Genomic DNA, 14,276 nt, shown 5'->3' on the forward strand with positions numbered 1-14,276 from the left:
CAAATGTCTTTGCATGTTCTCGTTGCAGTTGATTTCTAGTTGCATGACATTGTGATCTGAGAAGATGCTTGATATGATTTCAATATTCTTGAACTTGTAGAGACTTAGTTTGTGTCCTAACATGTGGTCTATCTTTGAGAATGTCCCATGTGCACTTGAGAAGAATGTGATTTCTGCAGTTTTGGGGTGTAAATCTCTGTAGATATCTATTAAATCCATTTGATCTAGCACTTCATTTAGAGTCTGTTTCCTTGTTAATTTTATGTCTAGAAGATCTATCCAGTGATGTCAGCGGGGTGTTGAAGTCCCTTGCTATGATTGTATTGCTATCGATTTCTCCTTTGAAGTCCTCCAGAAGATTTTAAATATATGTTAGTGCTTCTATATTGGGTGCATATATGTTTACCAAGGTTATATCTTCCCGTTGGATAGATTCTTTAAATATTATGTAGTGGCCTTCTTTGCCTCTGGTTATGGCCTTCATTTTGAAATTTTATCAGATATGAGTATTGCTACCCCAGCTTTTTTTTTCCTTTCTGTTTGCTTGAAAGGTTTTTTTCCATCCCTTCACTTTCAACCTATGTGAATGTTTTGTTTTGAGGTGGGTCTCTTGTAAACAACATATATGTGAGTCATACTTTCTCATCCAGTCAGGTACTCTGTGTGGTTTTATCAGAGCATTTAAACCATTTACATTTAAAGTGATAATTGATATGTACTTATTTATTGCCATTTTTCTTTAGTATGGTTCTTTCTTTCTTCCTATTTCTTCTACTAATTACAGCAGTCCTTTAGCATATCTTTCAGTGCTGGTTTGGTGTTAATATATTCCTTTAGCCTTTTTTTGGGACTGGGAAGTTTTTATTTGACCTTCTATTTTGAGTGACAGCCTTGCTGAATAGAGTAGTCTTGGATTCAGATCCTTGTTTTTCATGACTTTGATTATTTCATGCCACTCCCTTCTGGCCTGTATTGTTTCTGTTGAGAAGTCAGCTGAGAGCCTATGGGATTTCCTTTGTAGGTAACCTGTTTCTTATCTCTTGCTGCCTTTAGGATTCTCTCTTTGTCTTTAAATTTGGCATTTTAATTACTATGTGTCTTGGTGTGGGCCTTTTTGGGTTGTTCTTAGTTGGGGCTCTCTGTGCTTCTTGAAGTTGAATACCTTCTTCCTTCACCGAGTTAGGAAAGTTTTCTGTCACTATTTCTTCAAATATATTCTCTAAACCTTGCCCATTTTCTTCCTCTTTGGGATTCCTATGATGTGAATGTTATTACATTTCCAGTTGTCCCACAGTTCTCTTAAGCTGTCTTCCTCTTTTTAAACTGTTTTTTTTTCTTTCGGTTTTCTGAATGGTTGATTTTTTTCTACCCTGTCTTCTAATTCACTGTTCCGGTCTTCAGCTTTCTCTACTCTGCTGGTTAGTCCTTCCAATGTGTTCTTTATTTCTGCTATGTCATTCTTCATTTCCACTTGGTTGGTTTTCAATATTTCTATAACTTTAGTCATGGTGCTGATGTCCTTACTCATGCTGTTGAGCTCTCTCAAGATCTTGGCTCTGAACTCTACCTCTCATAATTTTCTTAGCTGCATTTCATTGATCTCATCTTCGATAGAGTTCTCTTGTTCTTTCATTTGGGATTTGTTTCTTTGTTTCACCATTTTGGCTATCTTAGTGGGTTTTAGAGCCTGCCAAATTTTCCCTGTTGGTGTTGGTGTTCTGCTGTTTGTGGCTCCTTCTACTGAGTCCAGATGAACCTGGGTGGGCCCACGTTAAACACACTGTCAGGTCTTACTTTCCTTGGTAGATTTGCAAGCTCAGGAAACATTCAGTTATCCTCTAGCTTTTTTCTGGTGGCTAGTAGTCTCAGTTACTCAGTGCCTTGGAATGTAGCCCTGGTGTTCTGCATAAGAGTATTTCCAGAGGGTGGGATAGATGCTGGTCCATAATGGATCTCAATTTGCATATCTTTGCCTCACCTGGGAAAGGCCGAATCTCTGAGTTGGGGGGACTGCTACTTTTCCCCATAGCTCTTGGAAGGAGTGTACTGGCTACTGTCCTTTGTGGCCACAACTCAGCAAAAACTCTGAGTGCCCTTCTAATCCCAGGTGTTCCCTCAGAGCTCCAGTCCAGTCTGCCCTCCCTGTGCAGCAGCCTCTCATTGAGTGGCTGTGGCTATTTTAGCACTCTGTCCCGGCTCTCTGTGCTATGGAGCGAACTTGGTCTTTATTCCCCAAGAATGCTGGTCACAGCTAAGACTGCTGCTGTCCCTGGGCTCCCAGCCCCCCTCCCTCTCATGTCTCCGCAGATCCTACCAGTGTCCCTGGTTATATGGTCCTGTCATGCTGCTTTTCTGTTGCTTTTTTTCTGAAGATTTGTCTTTATTTTAGTTATAATTTCCGTTTGGTCCTGGGAGATCATCTGTGTAGCTTCTATTCACTCAGTCTCCATTTTCACATCCTCTCAGCCTATCTTGTGCCCAGCTGGGTTGCACAGCCCTTTCTGGTGCCCCCACACCCTGAAGGTCCCCCGAGTAACTGGATCACACAGTTCTCTTGGGGACTTGGCTCTATACCTATGTTATGGGCTGCTGGGTCGCATAGGCCTCTGGTGCTTCAACACCCTGCAGGTCCTGTGGGTAATTGGATGGCACAGTCCCTTCTGGGTCACACAGGCCTCTCTGGTGCTTCAGCACCCAGAAGGTCCTGTGGGTAACTGGATGGCACAGTTCCTGCTGGGTTTCACAGGTCTCTCTCGTGCCCCTGCACACTGCAGTTCCCATGGGCAGGCAGCTGGATCGCACCAGTCTCTCTAGGTCTCTGGCTTCCCACTGCTCTTGTGAGCTGCTAGACCACACAGGCCTCTGTGGAGCCCCAGGTCCGGTCGCTGGTGGCTGGGGAGTGCTGCTGCCCCATGGGGCTGAACTCCTGCTCAGCTTTTGCTGTAGTTTTTGGGGATGGGTCTCAGCTGCTGGTTTGTGCTTCTGTTGCCTGGGGATGGATGTCTGCTCCCCAGCCTTTGTTTCTGGGGGTATATCTGGACTCTGATAGGGCTGCTACTATGGGGGATAGTGCTGGGCTCTGGGTTGTCTGTGGCTTCAGCAACCGGCACCTTGGCAGCTCCACTCTTATGCACTGGTCTGTGTTGACACAGAGTGTCCACTGTTCTGAAGGTCCCAGGTGTGCTGGTGGGCTTAGGTTGCTGGGCCCTAGCCGCTCCCACTGGTTCTCCCAGGGACCTCCCGGGATTTTCCAAAATGGTGGTACCTCATCGCAGTGCAGAGAGAAGCACCCTAAAGAGCCGCTTATCGGGGTAGCCAGTTGCTCCATCCACATCACAGGAACCTTCTGCTCTGCATCTCTGTACTGCTCGGTTTTGGTCATCCACCTTCACGTCCACTCACATTGTCACACACTCGCTCACTCTCTCACACACTCACCCTCCTTCTGGTCCTGCCTGCCCCCATCTTCATGACTTATTTATATAACTTTAAATACTGTTCTCCAAGGTTAGAAATAATATGCACAAAAGAAAAATGTTATAATTTTTGTTCTATAACTTGAAAAGTTGCTTCAAGTTATACAGTTATAAAAATAAAAGAGAAAAAAATAATGTCCTTGAAAAAAAAAATAATTGAGACATTTCCGATTAGAAAACAGAGTTGAAAATACTGTTTTTTTCCTAAAATATATAATTTATTTTCAGACTTAGACTTATTTTTACAAAGCCTTTTGGATCAAATTAAAAGATCAATAGATACTGCTACCTTACATGTCAGACTCTGAGAGATTAATTTATTTCACTTAGAACTGTATGTCTTTGTTGGAGAAATTAATGAAAATATCATTTATAAATTAATATAGACCATTTCTACAAAGCAAACATAGTAAGGGCATAACCTGTTTCATTCAAAATATCGAAGTTGCATCCGATCTTAAGTAATTTTTTACAGTAAAGTTTCAAAAATATCTCATAGAAAATGAAATAAAAGGGAACTAAATAATGGATTTGACTTAAAATAATGTGTGAGTTTAGAGAAGAGAATAACACACCTTGAATAATTTTACTGACTTATTTTTCATTGAAACTATCAAATGAGCCAATTTAGTAAGGGTTTTGTTGAAAAAGCAACATAATGTAGCATAATTTTATAAATTATTAGCTTAAATATAGCAGAAGGGAGACTCGAAGACTAAACTCCTTGAAGATCACCAAAACGATCATTAGGATAAAATGATTTTGAGGCATTCAGAAATGCTTAAACAATATATTCTTGAGTTAAATTGAGATAATATAATTTACATACAATAGCTTGGCTGTAAAATTTTAGCATTTATTCTTGCTCCCATTTCTCCCAAGAATCATTCAAATAAAGTTTTAGAGTGTACTTAAGTATTTCCAGAGAAACCATATTGTTCATTTTTAAATATGATCAGATCATTCCATAACATTTGCTGTGAGGAAAAAAATAGTCATCTAATAAGCACTGGCTTTTTATTACCACGACTTCATTGATTGCACCATTCTTCAATGCACAAAACTTCATTTAAAGGAGATAATTAATGAAGCATCAAAAATACCTCAGGCAAAGGCAGATTTGTGTGAAGGCATGGACCTCAAGTATATGTTAAAATAAAGTCCCAATAAAATGGAAGACATAAAACAGTTAAATATAAGTAGGTTTTTTAAAAAAAATTAGGCACTCAGGTAAAGTAAATATTTTTCAATTAAATAATGATGTTAAATTGGGAAAATAACAAACAGGAGCAAAAAATTAGAAAAGCAAACACAGAATTACTCTCATGACAATAAAAACAATAAAAGCAAACAAACTGTATTGGAAAAGAACATGTAAACTTACAGTTGTTGTATAAGCAGCTTCTGGATCATCTTCCAGCACCCGGGAGAGACCAAAATCAGAGACTTTGCACACTAAGTTGCTGTTGACCAATATATTCCTAGCTGCGAGATCTCGATGAACATAACCCATATCAGAAAGATACTTCATTCCTGATGCTATGCCTCGAAGCATACCAACCAGCTGGATAACTGTGAAGTGGCCATCATGTTTCTGAAAGAGAATCACAATTGTTTACACGAATTTATTTTAACATAGTGTGTGCATGTGTGTGTAGTATTCAATCAAATCTTTGAACTTATTGTACTGGATACAATGAGTGTGAGCATCAAGTTTGCTGACCACTGATTATGTTTATAACAAAATGTAAACATTTTTTTGACATTTAAGGAAAGAAAAATCTAGCTGGAAGTGATGAAGGATAACAAATAACAGATAGAAGGGAACCAACCAAATTAACTTCAAGAAAAAATAATTTCAAAAACTTTAAGAAGAGGGAAGTAAAGTCAAGTAAGGTAATAGCAACGACTATCAAGAAAATAGAATTCACCTCTCATAGTTGTGAGCTCTGAACCCACCAGACAGGTAGGCAGAAGGGTAGACAGGTACAACCTAGGTTTGGATGAAAGCTGTGTGATAACTGGAAAGATGGTAAAAAAAATGATCACTCAGGAAAAAGGAAAACTGATTGCAGAAACAAGAAAACAAGTTTAGGAAAGCCACAGAAGAAAGAAGAAACCCCCCACACAAACAGAAAATAGCTAGATTTTCCTATTTGCTCATTATATAGAGCAAATAAGTTGTTGAGAATTTACTGAAAACAGGACTATTTTAGCTCGCAGTTGGAAAGATTAAATGAAATTTGAGTATCAAGACAGGCACAGCACTGGTGTCTTACAGCCAATCCCTTGAATACTTACTCATCTCACCTTGATTGAAAAATAATATAGAATTTTTAAAAAAGAAAAAACATCTAATTGTTACCATGCAAGATGTGTTCATTAATAAGACCAGGTACAAATAGTACCTACAAATGAGAGAAAATGAAAATAAAAAAATTTAAGTTTGAAAAGTAATGCCTATTGTTCTACTTAGTTATTTGAAGATTGTTGTCTCTAATGAAGACACAGAGAAACATGAAACATTCTCGTTAGTTTTACACACCAGGTAACATTTATTTATGAACAATATTAAAAATTAACATCTAGTAAGAGATTATAGGGCCATATTACCTTATACACTGTGGTTGAAGCATAAATAAGAGTCAACTTTTGCAAAGTTAAGCAGTTTTCATGGATATCTGATTTAAAACTATAGAGTAGCTTAGACATGGGGATGATTTGACCAGACCACAGTGACACAGTTCCCTATACAATGATGATTCATTGGTCAGTTAAACAAAGAAGCTTATACTACAAATGAAATAACCTTTGTCTTACTATATCAGCTTATCTCCCTGATAGCTCTCTGATACCATCACCAAACTCAAGTGCAGAGTAAGGAAAAGAACCCTCTCATAAAAGAAATATTCTACAGGAGAGTACCCATTTAAGCAGGCTCTTCTGTATAATTAATGTATAAAAGATAACCCAGCAAAGAAAATCTTCAGTGTTATTAGCTCTTTATGTTTCCAATCCATCTTCTTAGGCAGTGTATTCCTGGACGAATCTGCCTCTTTTACCATGTACCCTACCTACCTCTCCTCTGTTAGAAATTTCAAAGCCTCTGAGCAGAACTGAAAGCACAAATTCTTTTGGCCAAGAAAGGATTCCATTAAATTTAAAGAGGTCGCTCTTTTACCTATTAGAAAATGAAGTTGCCTGGTGTCACAGCTCTTGTCAATGCATAATTTCTACATAGTAGGAAACATTAACAGACCATGTGAAAACTAACAAATGCCTCAGTTACCTTATCTGTACAATGAGAATTGAATAAGTCAGAGCTGTTAGTGAGAATCACATACAAACAGAGCATTCCTGATTCATTTTTAATAATAGTTATTATTTAATAAAACCTCATTGTATTATATGTAATTTTTGTAATTTTAATATGGGTCAGAAAATTCTCTCACTTTCCTGAAAAATCAATTGGCAACATAAACTCTTATATCATAAGGAGAAATAGCTATTTAACACCAGGTTGAAACTTAATTTTCTATTTATTCTGAGAGTGGCACAAAGCATCAAGTTATTTCTTTTTTAAACACACTATTTTTAGAGCAATTTTTAGCTTCATAGCAAAAATAAGAGGCAGAGGGAAAAAAATGGCGGTGGAGTGAATGGAAGCTACACAGACCATCTCCCAGGACCAAACTGGAATTACAACGAAAATAAAGACAAATTGTCAGGAAGGGGCAACTGAAAGGCAGCTTGGAGGACCACATAACCAGGGACACTGACTCAATCCTGGTAGGCTTGCGAGGACACAAGAGGGGGCCGGGAACCCATGGTCAGCAGCGGCCTGGGCTGGGACCAGCGGACTGGGCTGGGTCCAGCGGCCTCAGCTGGAAGCTGCTGCCGCCTCGGCTGCGTCCAGCGACCGCAGGTGGGTCCTGTGGCCTAGGCTGGATGCTACGCCCTCAGCTGGTGCCGCAGCCTCAGCCGCCCTTGGCTGGGAGCAGCGCCCTCGGGTTAAAAGTCCCAGGCGGCTCCATGACGCAGAGCCCAGACAGAGGCTAAATTGGCAGCAGCCACTCACCTTGGGCTCCGGCAGAGGAGGACAAACTGGACTGGAACTGTGTGGGGACACTTGGGATTTGGAGGGCACTCAGAGCTTTTGCTGAGTGCAGCCACACAGGACTGTAGTCATCTTACTCCTTCCCAGGGCCCTGGGGAGAGGTGGTGGCCCCTCCCTCGGAGATTCAACCCCACCTGGTGACCATTGAAATGCTAATTGAGGCCCATTAACAACCAGCATCTGCCCCTCCCTCGGGAAATCCTCTTATACTGAGCACCTGAGGGAGTTTTTCAGGCAACCTAGAAACCAAGGTTCTTCAGGTGACCTCTACTAATAGCCTCCAGGCAAAAATAGCTAGAGGATAACTACCATTCCCTGGGCTAGCAACTCTAACCAGGAAAGTTAAGATTTGACAGTGGTGTTTAAAGTGGGTCCTCCCTGCCTCATCCAAACCCAGGAGAGGGAGCCACAAACAGCAGAACACCAATACCCACAGGGAAAATTTGGCAGACTCCAAAGCCCACTGTGATAGCCAAAATGGTGAAAAACAGAAATAAAAGCCAAATGAAAGAACAAGAGACCTCTACCGAAGATTAAATAAATGAGGTGCAGTTAAGCAAGTTAACAGAACTGGAATTCAGAGCCATGATCTTGAGGAAGCTTAACAGCATGTGTAAGGACATAGAGATGCTGAAAATAAGCCAACTGGAAATTAAAAACCACCAAGAAGAGATAAAAAATGACATATCAGAAATGAAAAACACATTGGAAGGTCTAAAAAGCAGAGTAGAGGAAACTGAGGACCGGATCAGTGAATTCGAAGACAGGGTAGAAAAAATCAACCAATCACAAACCCAAAAGGAAAAAAACAATTAAAAAACAGGAAGACAGCTTAAGAGAACTGTGGGACAACTGGAAACGTAATTACAGTTATATCACAGGAGTCCCTGAAGAAGAAAATGAGCAAGGGTTAGAGAATATATTTGAAGAAATAGTGACAGAAAACTTTCCTAACTTGGTGAAGGAATAAGGCATTCAAGTTCAAGAAGTACAGAGAGCCCCAAGTAAGAAGAACCCAAACAGGCCCACACCAAGACACAGTAATCAAACTGCCAAAAATTAAAGACAAAGAGAGAATTCTAAAAGCAGCAAGAGATAAGCAACAGGTTACCTACAAAGGAAACTGCGTAAGGCTCTCAGCTGACTTCTCACAAGAAACACTACAGGCCAGAAGGGAAGGGCATGAAGTAATCAAGGTCATGAAAAACAAGATTCTGAGTCCAAGACTACTCTACCCAGCAAGGCTATCATTCAAAATAGAAGGTCAAATAAAGAACTTCCCAGGCAAAAAAAATGCTAAGGGAATACATCAGCACCAAACCAGCACTGCAAGAAATGTTAAAAGGACTGCCGTAATTAACAGGAGAAATGGGAAGAAAAACAGAACCACACTAAACAAAAATGGCAATAAATAAGTACGTATCAATAATCAACTTAAAGGTAAATGGATTGAATGCTCCCATAAAAAGACACAGAGTAGCTGATTGGATAAGAAAGCATGACTCATCTATATGTTGTTTCCAAGAGACCCACCTCGCAACAAAAGATTCACATAGATTGAAAGTGAAGGGACGGAAAAAAATCTTCCAAGCAAATGGAAAGGAAAAAAAAGCTGGTGTAGCAATACTCATATCTGATAGAATAGATTTCAAAATATAGTTCATAACTAGAGACAAAGAAGGCCACTACATAATATTGAAAGGATCTATTCAAGAAGAAGATATAACCTTGGTAAACATATGCACCCAATATAGGAGCACCAACATATATTAAAAATCTTGTGGAGGGCTTCAAAGGAGAAATCGATAGCAATACAATCATAGCAGGGACTTCAACACCCTGCTGACAGCACTGGATAAATCCTCTAGACAAAAAATTAGCAAGGAAACAGAGACTCTAAATGAAGCACTAGACCAAATGGATTTCATAGATATCTACAGAGAATTACACCCAAAAACTACAGAATTCACATTCCTCTCAAGTGCCCACGGGACATTCTCAAAGATAGACCACATGTTAGGGCACAAACTAAGTCTCTACAAGTTCAAGAAGACTGAAATCATATCAAGCATCTTCTCAGATCACAATGGCATAAAACTAGAAATCAATTGCAAGAAGAACATACAAAGACATTTCAACACACGGAAGCTAAATAGCATGTTATTAAACAATGAATGGATCACCGAGGTGATCAAGGGAGAAATCGGAAACTTCCTGGAAACCAATGACAATGAAGACACAACAACACAAAATCTATGGGATACAGCGAAAGCAGTTTTGAGAGGGAAGTTCATAGCACTACAGGCCTACTCAAAAAACAACAAAAATCTCTAATAGACTATCTAACCTCACACCTTAAAGAACTAGAGAGCAAACAAACAAACAAAAAAATCCCAGAGCAAGTAGAAGGAAGGAAATAGAAAAGATCAGAGCAGAAATAAATGGCATAGCGACCAAAAAAAAAACCAACAATTCAAAGGATCAATGAAACAAAGAGCTGGTTTTGCAAAAAGATAAACAAGATTGATGGACCCTTAGCTAGACTCACCAAGAAACAAGGAGAGAGACCCAAAATACACAAAATCAGAAATGAAAGAAAAGTAACAACTGACACCACAGAAATACAAAAGATCATTAACAACCACTATAAACAATTATATGGCAACAAATTTGACAATCTAGGCGAAATGACCAAATTTCTAGAAACACATAGTTTCCTAAAACTGGACCAGGAAGAGATAGAAAACTTGAATAGACCAATAACAACAGAAGAAATTGAAGATGTAATCAAGACTCTCCCAGCAAACAAAAGCCCCGGCCCAGATGGCTTCATGGGGGAGTTTTACTGAATATTCAAAGAAGAACTAACACCCATTCTCCTCAAACTATTAAAAAAAATTCTAGAAGAAGGAAGACTTCCAAATTATTTTATGAAGCCAGCATAACTCTAATTCCAAAACCAGAAAAAGACACTACAAAGAAAGAAAACTACAGGTCAATATCCCTGATGAACATAGATGCCAAAATCCTGAAAAAAAATACTAGCAAATTGGATCCAGCAATACACCAAAATAATTATCCACCATGACCAAGTGGGACTCATCCCAGGGAAGCAAGGCTGATACAATATTCGCAAATCAATAAACGTAATACACCACATAAATAAAATGAAGAATAAAAACCACATGATCATATCAATAGATGCCGAAAAATCCTTCGACAAAATTCAGCATCCATTTCTGATAAAAATGCTCAGCAATGTGGGAATAGAGGGATCATATCTAGACATAATAAAGTCCATATATGAAAGACCTACAGCCAACATCATACTAATGGACAAAAACTAAAAGCATTTCCCTTAAGAACAGGAACAAGGCAAAGATGCCCACTTTCACCACTCTTATTTAACATAGTACTGGAAGTCTTAGGCACAGCAATCACAGGAAGAAAAAAATTAAAGGGATCCAAACTGGAAAGGAAGAAGTGAAACTGTCATTAATTGCAGATGACATGATAATATACATAGAAAACCCCAAAGACTCCATCCAAATTTACTAGACTTAATAAATGAATTTGACAATGTGGCAAATACAAAATTAACGTCAAGAAATCGATGGCATTCTTATACACCAAGGATGAACTCACAGAAAGAGAAACTAAGAAAACAATCCAATTTACCATTGCAGCAAAAAAAATTAAGATACCTAGGAATAAACTTAACCAAAGAAATAAAGGACGTATTCCCAGAAAACTACAGGTCATTGAAAAAAGAAATAGAGGAAGATATAAAAACAGTGGAAGCACACACCCTGTTAATGGATTGCAAGAATTAACATCATTAAAATGTCCATATTACCCAAAGCAATCTATAGATTCAATGTAATCCCCATCAAAATACCAATGGCATACTTCACAGAATTAGAACAAGTACTTCAAAAAAGACCCTGAATAGCCACAGCAATCTTGAAAAGGAAGAACAAAGTGTGAGGGATCACATGACCAGATTTCAGGTTATACTACAAAGCCACTGTAATCAAAACAGCCTGGTACTGGCACAAGAACAGGCATATAGGCCAGTGGAACAGACCAGAGAACACAGAAATGGACCCAAGGCAATATGCTCAATTAATATTTGACAAAGGTGGCAAGAGCATACAGTGGAGTCAGGACAGCCTCTTTAATAAATGGTGCTGGGAAAATTGGACAGCTACTTGCAGAAAAATGAAACTAGACCATCAACTTACACCCTACACAAGAATAAACTCAAAATGGATAAAAGACTTAAATGTGACTGATGAATCCATAAAAATCTTAGAAGAAAATGTAGGCAACAAAATTTCAGACATCATAGGTAGCAGAATTTTAACTGAAGCATCACCTAAGGTAACAGAAACAAAGGAGAAAATGAACACATGGGACTACATCAAACTCAAAAGCTTCTGCACAGCATAAGATACAATCATCAAAACGGAAAGGCTACCCACTGTATGGGAGAGCATAATTGCCAATGATATATCAGATAAGGGGTTAATTTCCAATATATATAGAGTGCTCATACAACTGTACAAAATGAAGACAAGGAACCCAATTAAAAAATGGGCAGAGGAACTAAATAGACACCTGTCCAAACAGGACATAGAAATGGCTAAGAGACATATGAAGAAATGCTCATCATCACTAATCATCAGAGAGATGCAAATTTAAACAACAATGAGGTATCACCTCACACCTGTCAGAATGGCCACCATCAACAAATCATCAAACAACAAGTGTTGGCGAGGGTGGGAGAAAAGGGGACTCTAGCACACTGCTGGTGGGAATGCAGACTGGTGCAGCCACTATGGAAAACAATATAGTTTTACCTCAAAAAATTAAAAATTGAATTTCCATTTGACCCAGTAATCCGACTTTTAGGAATATAGCCTAAGAAGCCTGAAATACCAATCAGAAAGAATATATGTACCCCCCCTTTTTTAGCAGCACTATTTACAATAGCTAAGATCTGGAAACAGCCCAAATGTCCATCAGTAGACGAATGGATAAAAAAGCAGTGGTACATAAACACAATGGAGTACTACGCAGCTGTAAGAAAGAAAGATCTCTTAACCTTTGAGACTACGTGGAGGGACCTGGAAAGTATCATCCTAAGTGAAACAAGCCAAACAGAGAAAGACAAGTATCATATGATCTCACTTAATGGTGGAATATAATGAACATAACAGTGTGAGGAATGGGGTAGTCCCAGGGACGTGGAAGTGGGGTACAGACTGACAATCCCCAGAAGAGGGGGTGGTGGGGGAGAAATAAATCACAGAACTTATATGCATGTATGCATGAACAGTGGACATGGACAACAAACTGGGGACAGGACAGGGAAGGGGGGGATCAGTGGGGGAAAAAGGAGAAACATCTGTAACAAAAATTAATTAATAAAAAAAAAAACTCCATAAAAAAAAAAAAAATAAGAGGCAGAGATTTCTCATATACCTTCTTCTCACACACATGTATAGCCTCTTGCATTATGAACATCTCTCATCAGAGTGGTACATTTGATACAATGGTTGAACATACAATGACACCTTATAATCACCAAAAGTTTATGGTAGGCATCATTCTTGCTGTTGAACATCCTAGGGTTTTGACAAATTTTCAATGACATGTACCCACCATTCCAGTATCATAAAGAGTATTTTCATTGCCCTAAAAATCCACTGTGTTCCACCTATTCATCACCCCTACTCCCAACCAGGGCAACCACTGATGTTTTTACTGACTCCACACTTTTATCTTTTCTAGAATGTTATATAGCTGGAATTAGAATGTATGTAGTCTTTTTAGATTGGCTTCTTTCACTTAGTAATATGCATTTAAGGTTTTTTTTTTTTTATGTCTCCTCATGGCTTGATAGCTCATTTCTGTTTAATGCTGAATCTGAATAATATTCCATTGTCTGAATGTGCCACAGGTTATTTATCCATTCACCTACTGAAGGACATCTTGGTTGCTCCCAAGTTTTGCAGTTATAAATAAAGCTTCTACACACATCTGTAGTTACAGCATGTTTATAGCAGCTCATGGCTGCACGCTTTTATGTGCACATACGTTTTCAACTCCTTTGGGTAAATGCCAAGGAGGGCAATAGTTGGATTGCATGGTAAGAGAATGTTCACTTTTGTAAGAAACTGCCAAACTATCTTCCATTCTGCACTCCCATCAGCAGTGAAGGAGAGAGTTGCTGTTGCTCCACATTCTCACCAGCTCTTGGGTCAGAGTTACTGATTTTGGCCATTCTAATGGGTGTAGAGTGGAGTCTCATTTTAATTTGCATTTCCCTAATGACACATGATGTGGAACATCTTTTGCATTTATTGGCCATCTGTTTATCTTATTTTGTGAGGTGTCTGTTAAGGTCTTTAGTCCATTTTTCAACCCGGCAAGTTTCTTATCTTTAGTTTTAAGTGTTTGTATATTTTGGATAACTGTCCTTTACCATATGTGTCTTTTGCAAATCTTTTCTCCCAGTCTGTATTTTGTCTCCTCATTTTCTTGATATTGTTTTTTGCAGAGCAGAAGTTTTAAATTTTAATGAAGTCCAGCTCATCTATTCTTTCTTTCTTGGATTGTGCCTTTGGTGGTTCATCTAAAAAGTCATCGCCATATCCTATGTCAGGTAGGTTTTCTCC

General features: G+C 38.8%; 1 protein-coding gene across 1 annotated transcript in view; it reads right to left on the reverse strand.

Moving 5' to 3' along the window:
- Window positions 1-14,276, reverse strand: part of EPHA6 (EPH receptor A6) — a 1,023,649-nt gene that overhangs the window by 129,624 nt on the left and 879,749 nt on the right. Inside the window, exon 14 of the mRNA XM_036242820.1 lies at window positions 4,861-5,070. Coding sequence (XP_036098713.1) covers window positions 4,861-5,070 — 210 coding nt within the window. The remainder of the gene's footprint in view (window positions 1-4,860; window positions 5,071-14,276) is intronic.

This window comes from Molossus molossus, unplaced genomic scaffold (assembly GCF_014108415.1).
Source record: "Molossus molossus isolate mMolMol1 unplaced genomic scaffold, mMolMol1.p scaffold_m16_p_5, whole genome shotgun sequence".
Classification (NCBI taxonomy): domain Eukaryota; kingdom Metazoa; phylum Chordata; class Mammalia; order Chiroptera; family Molossidae; genus Molossus; species Molossus molossus.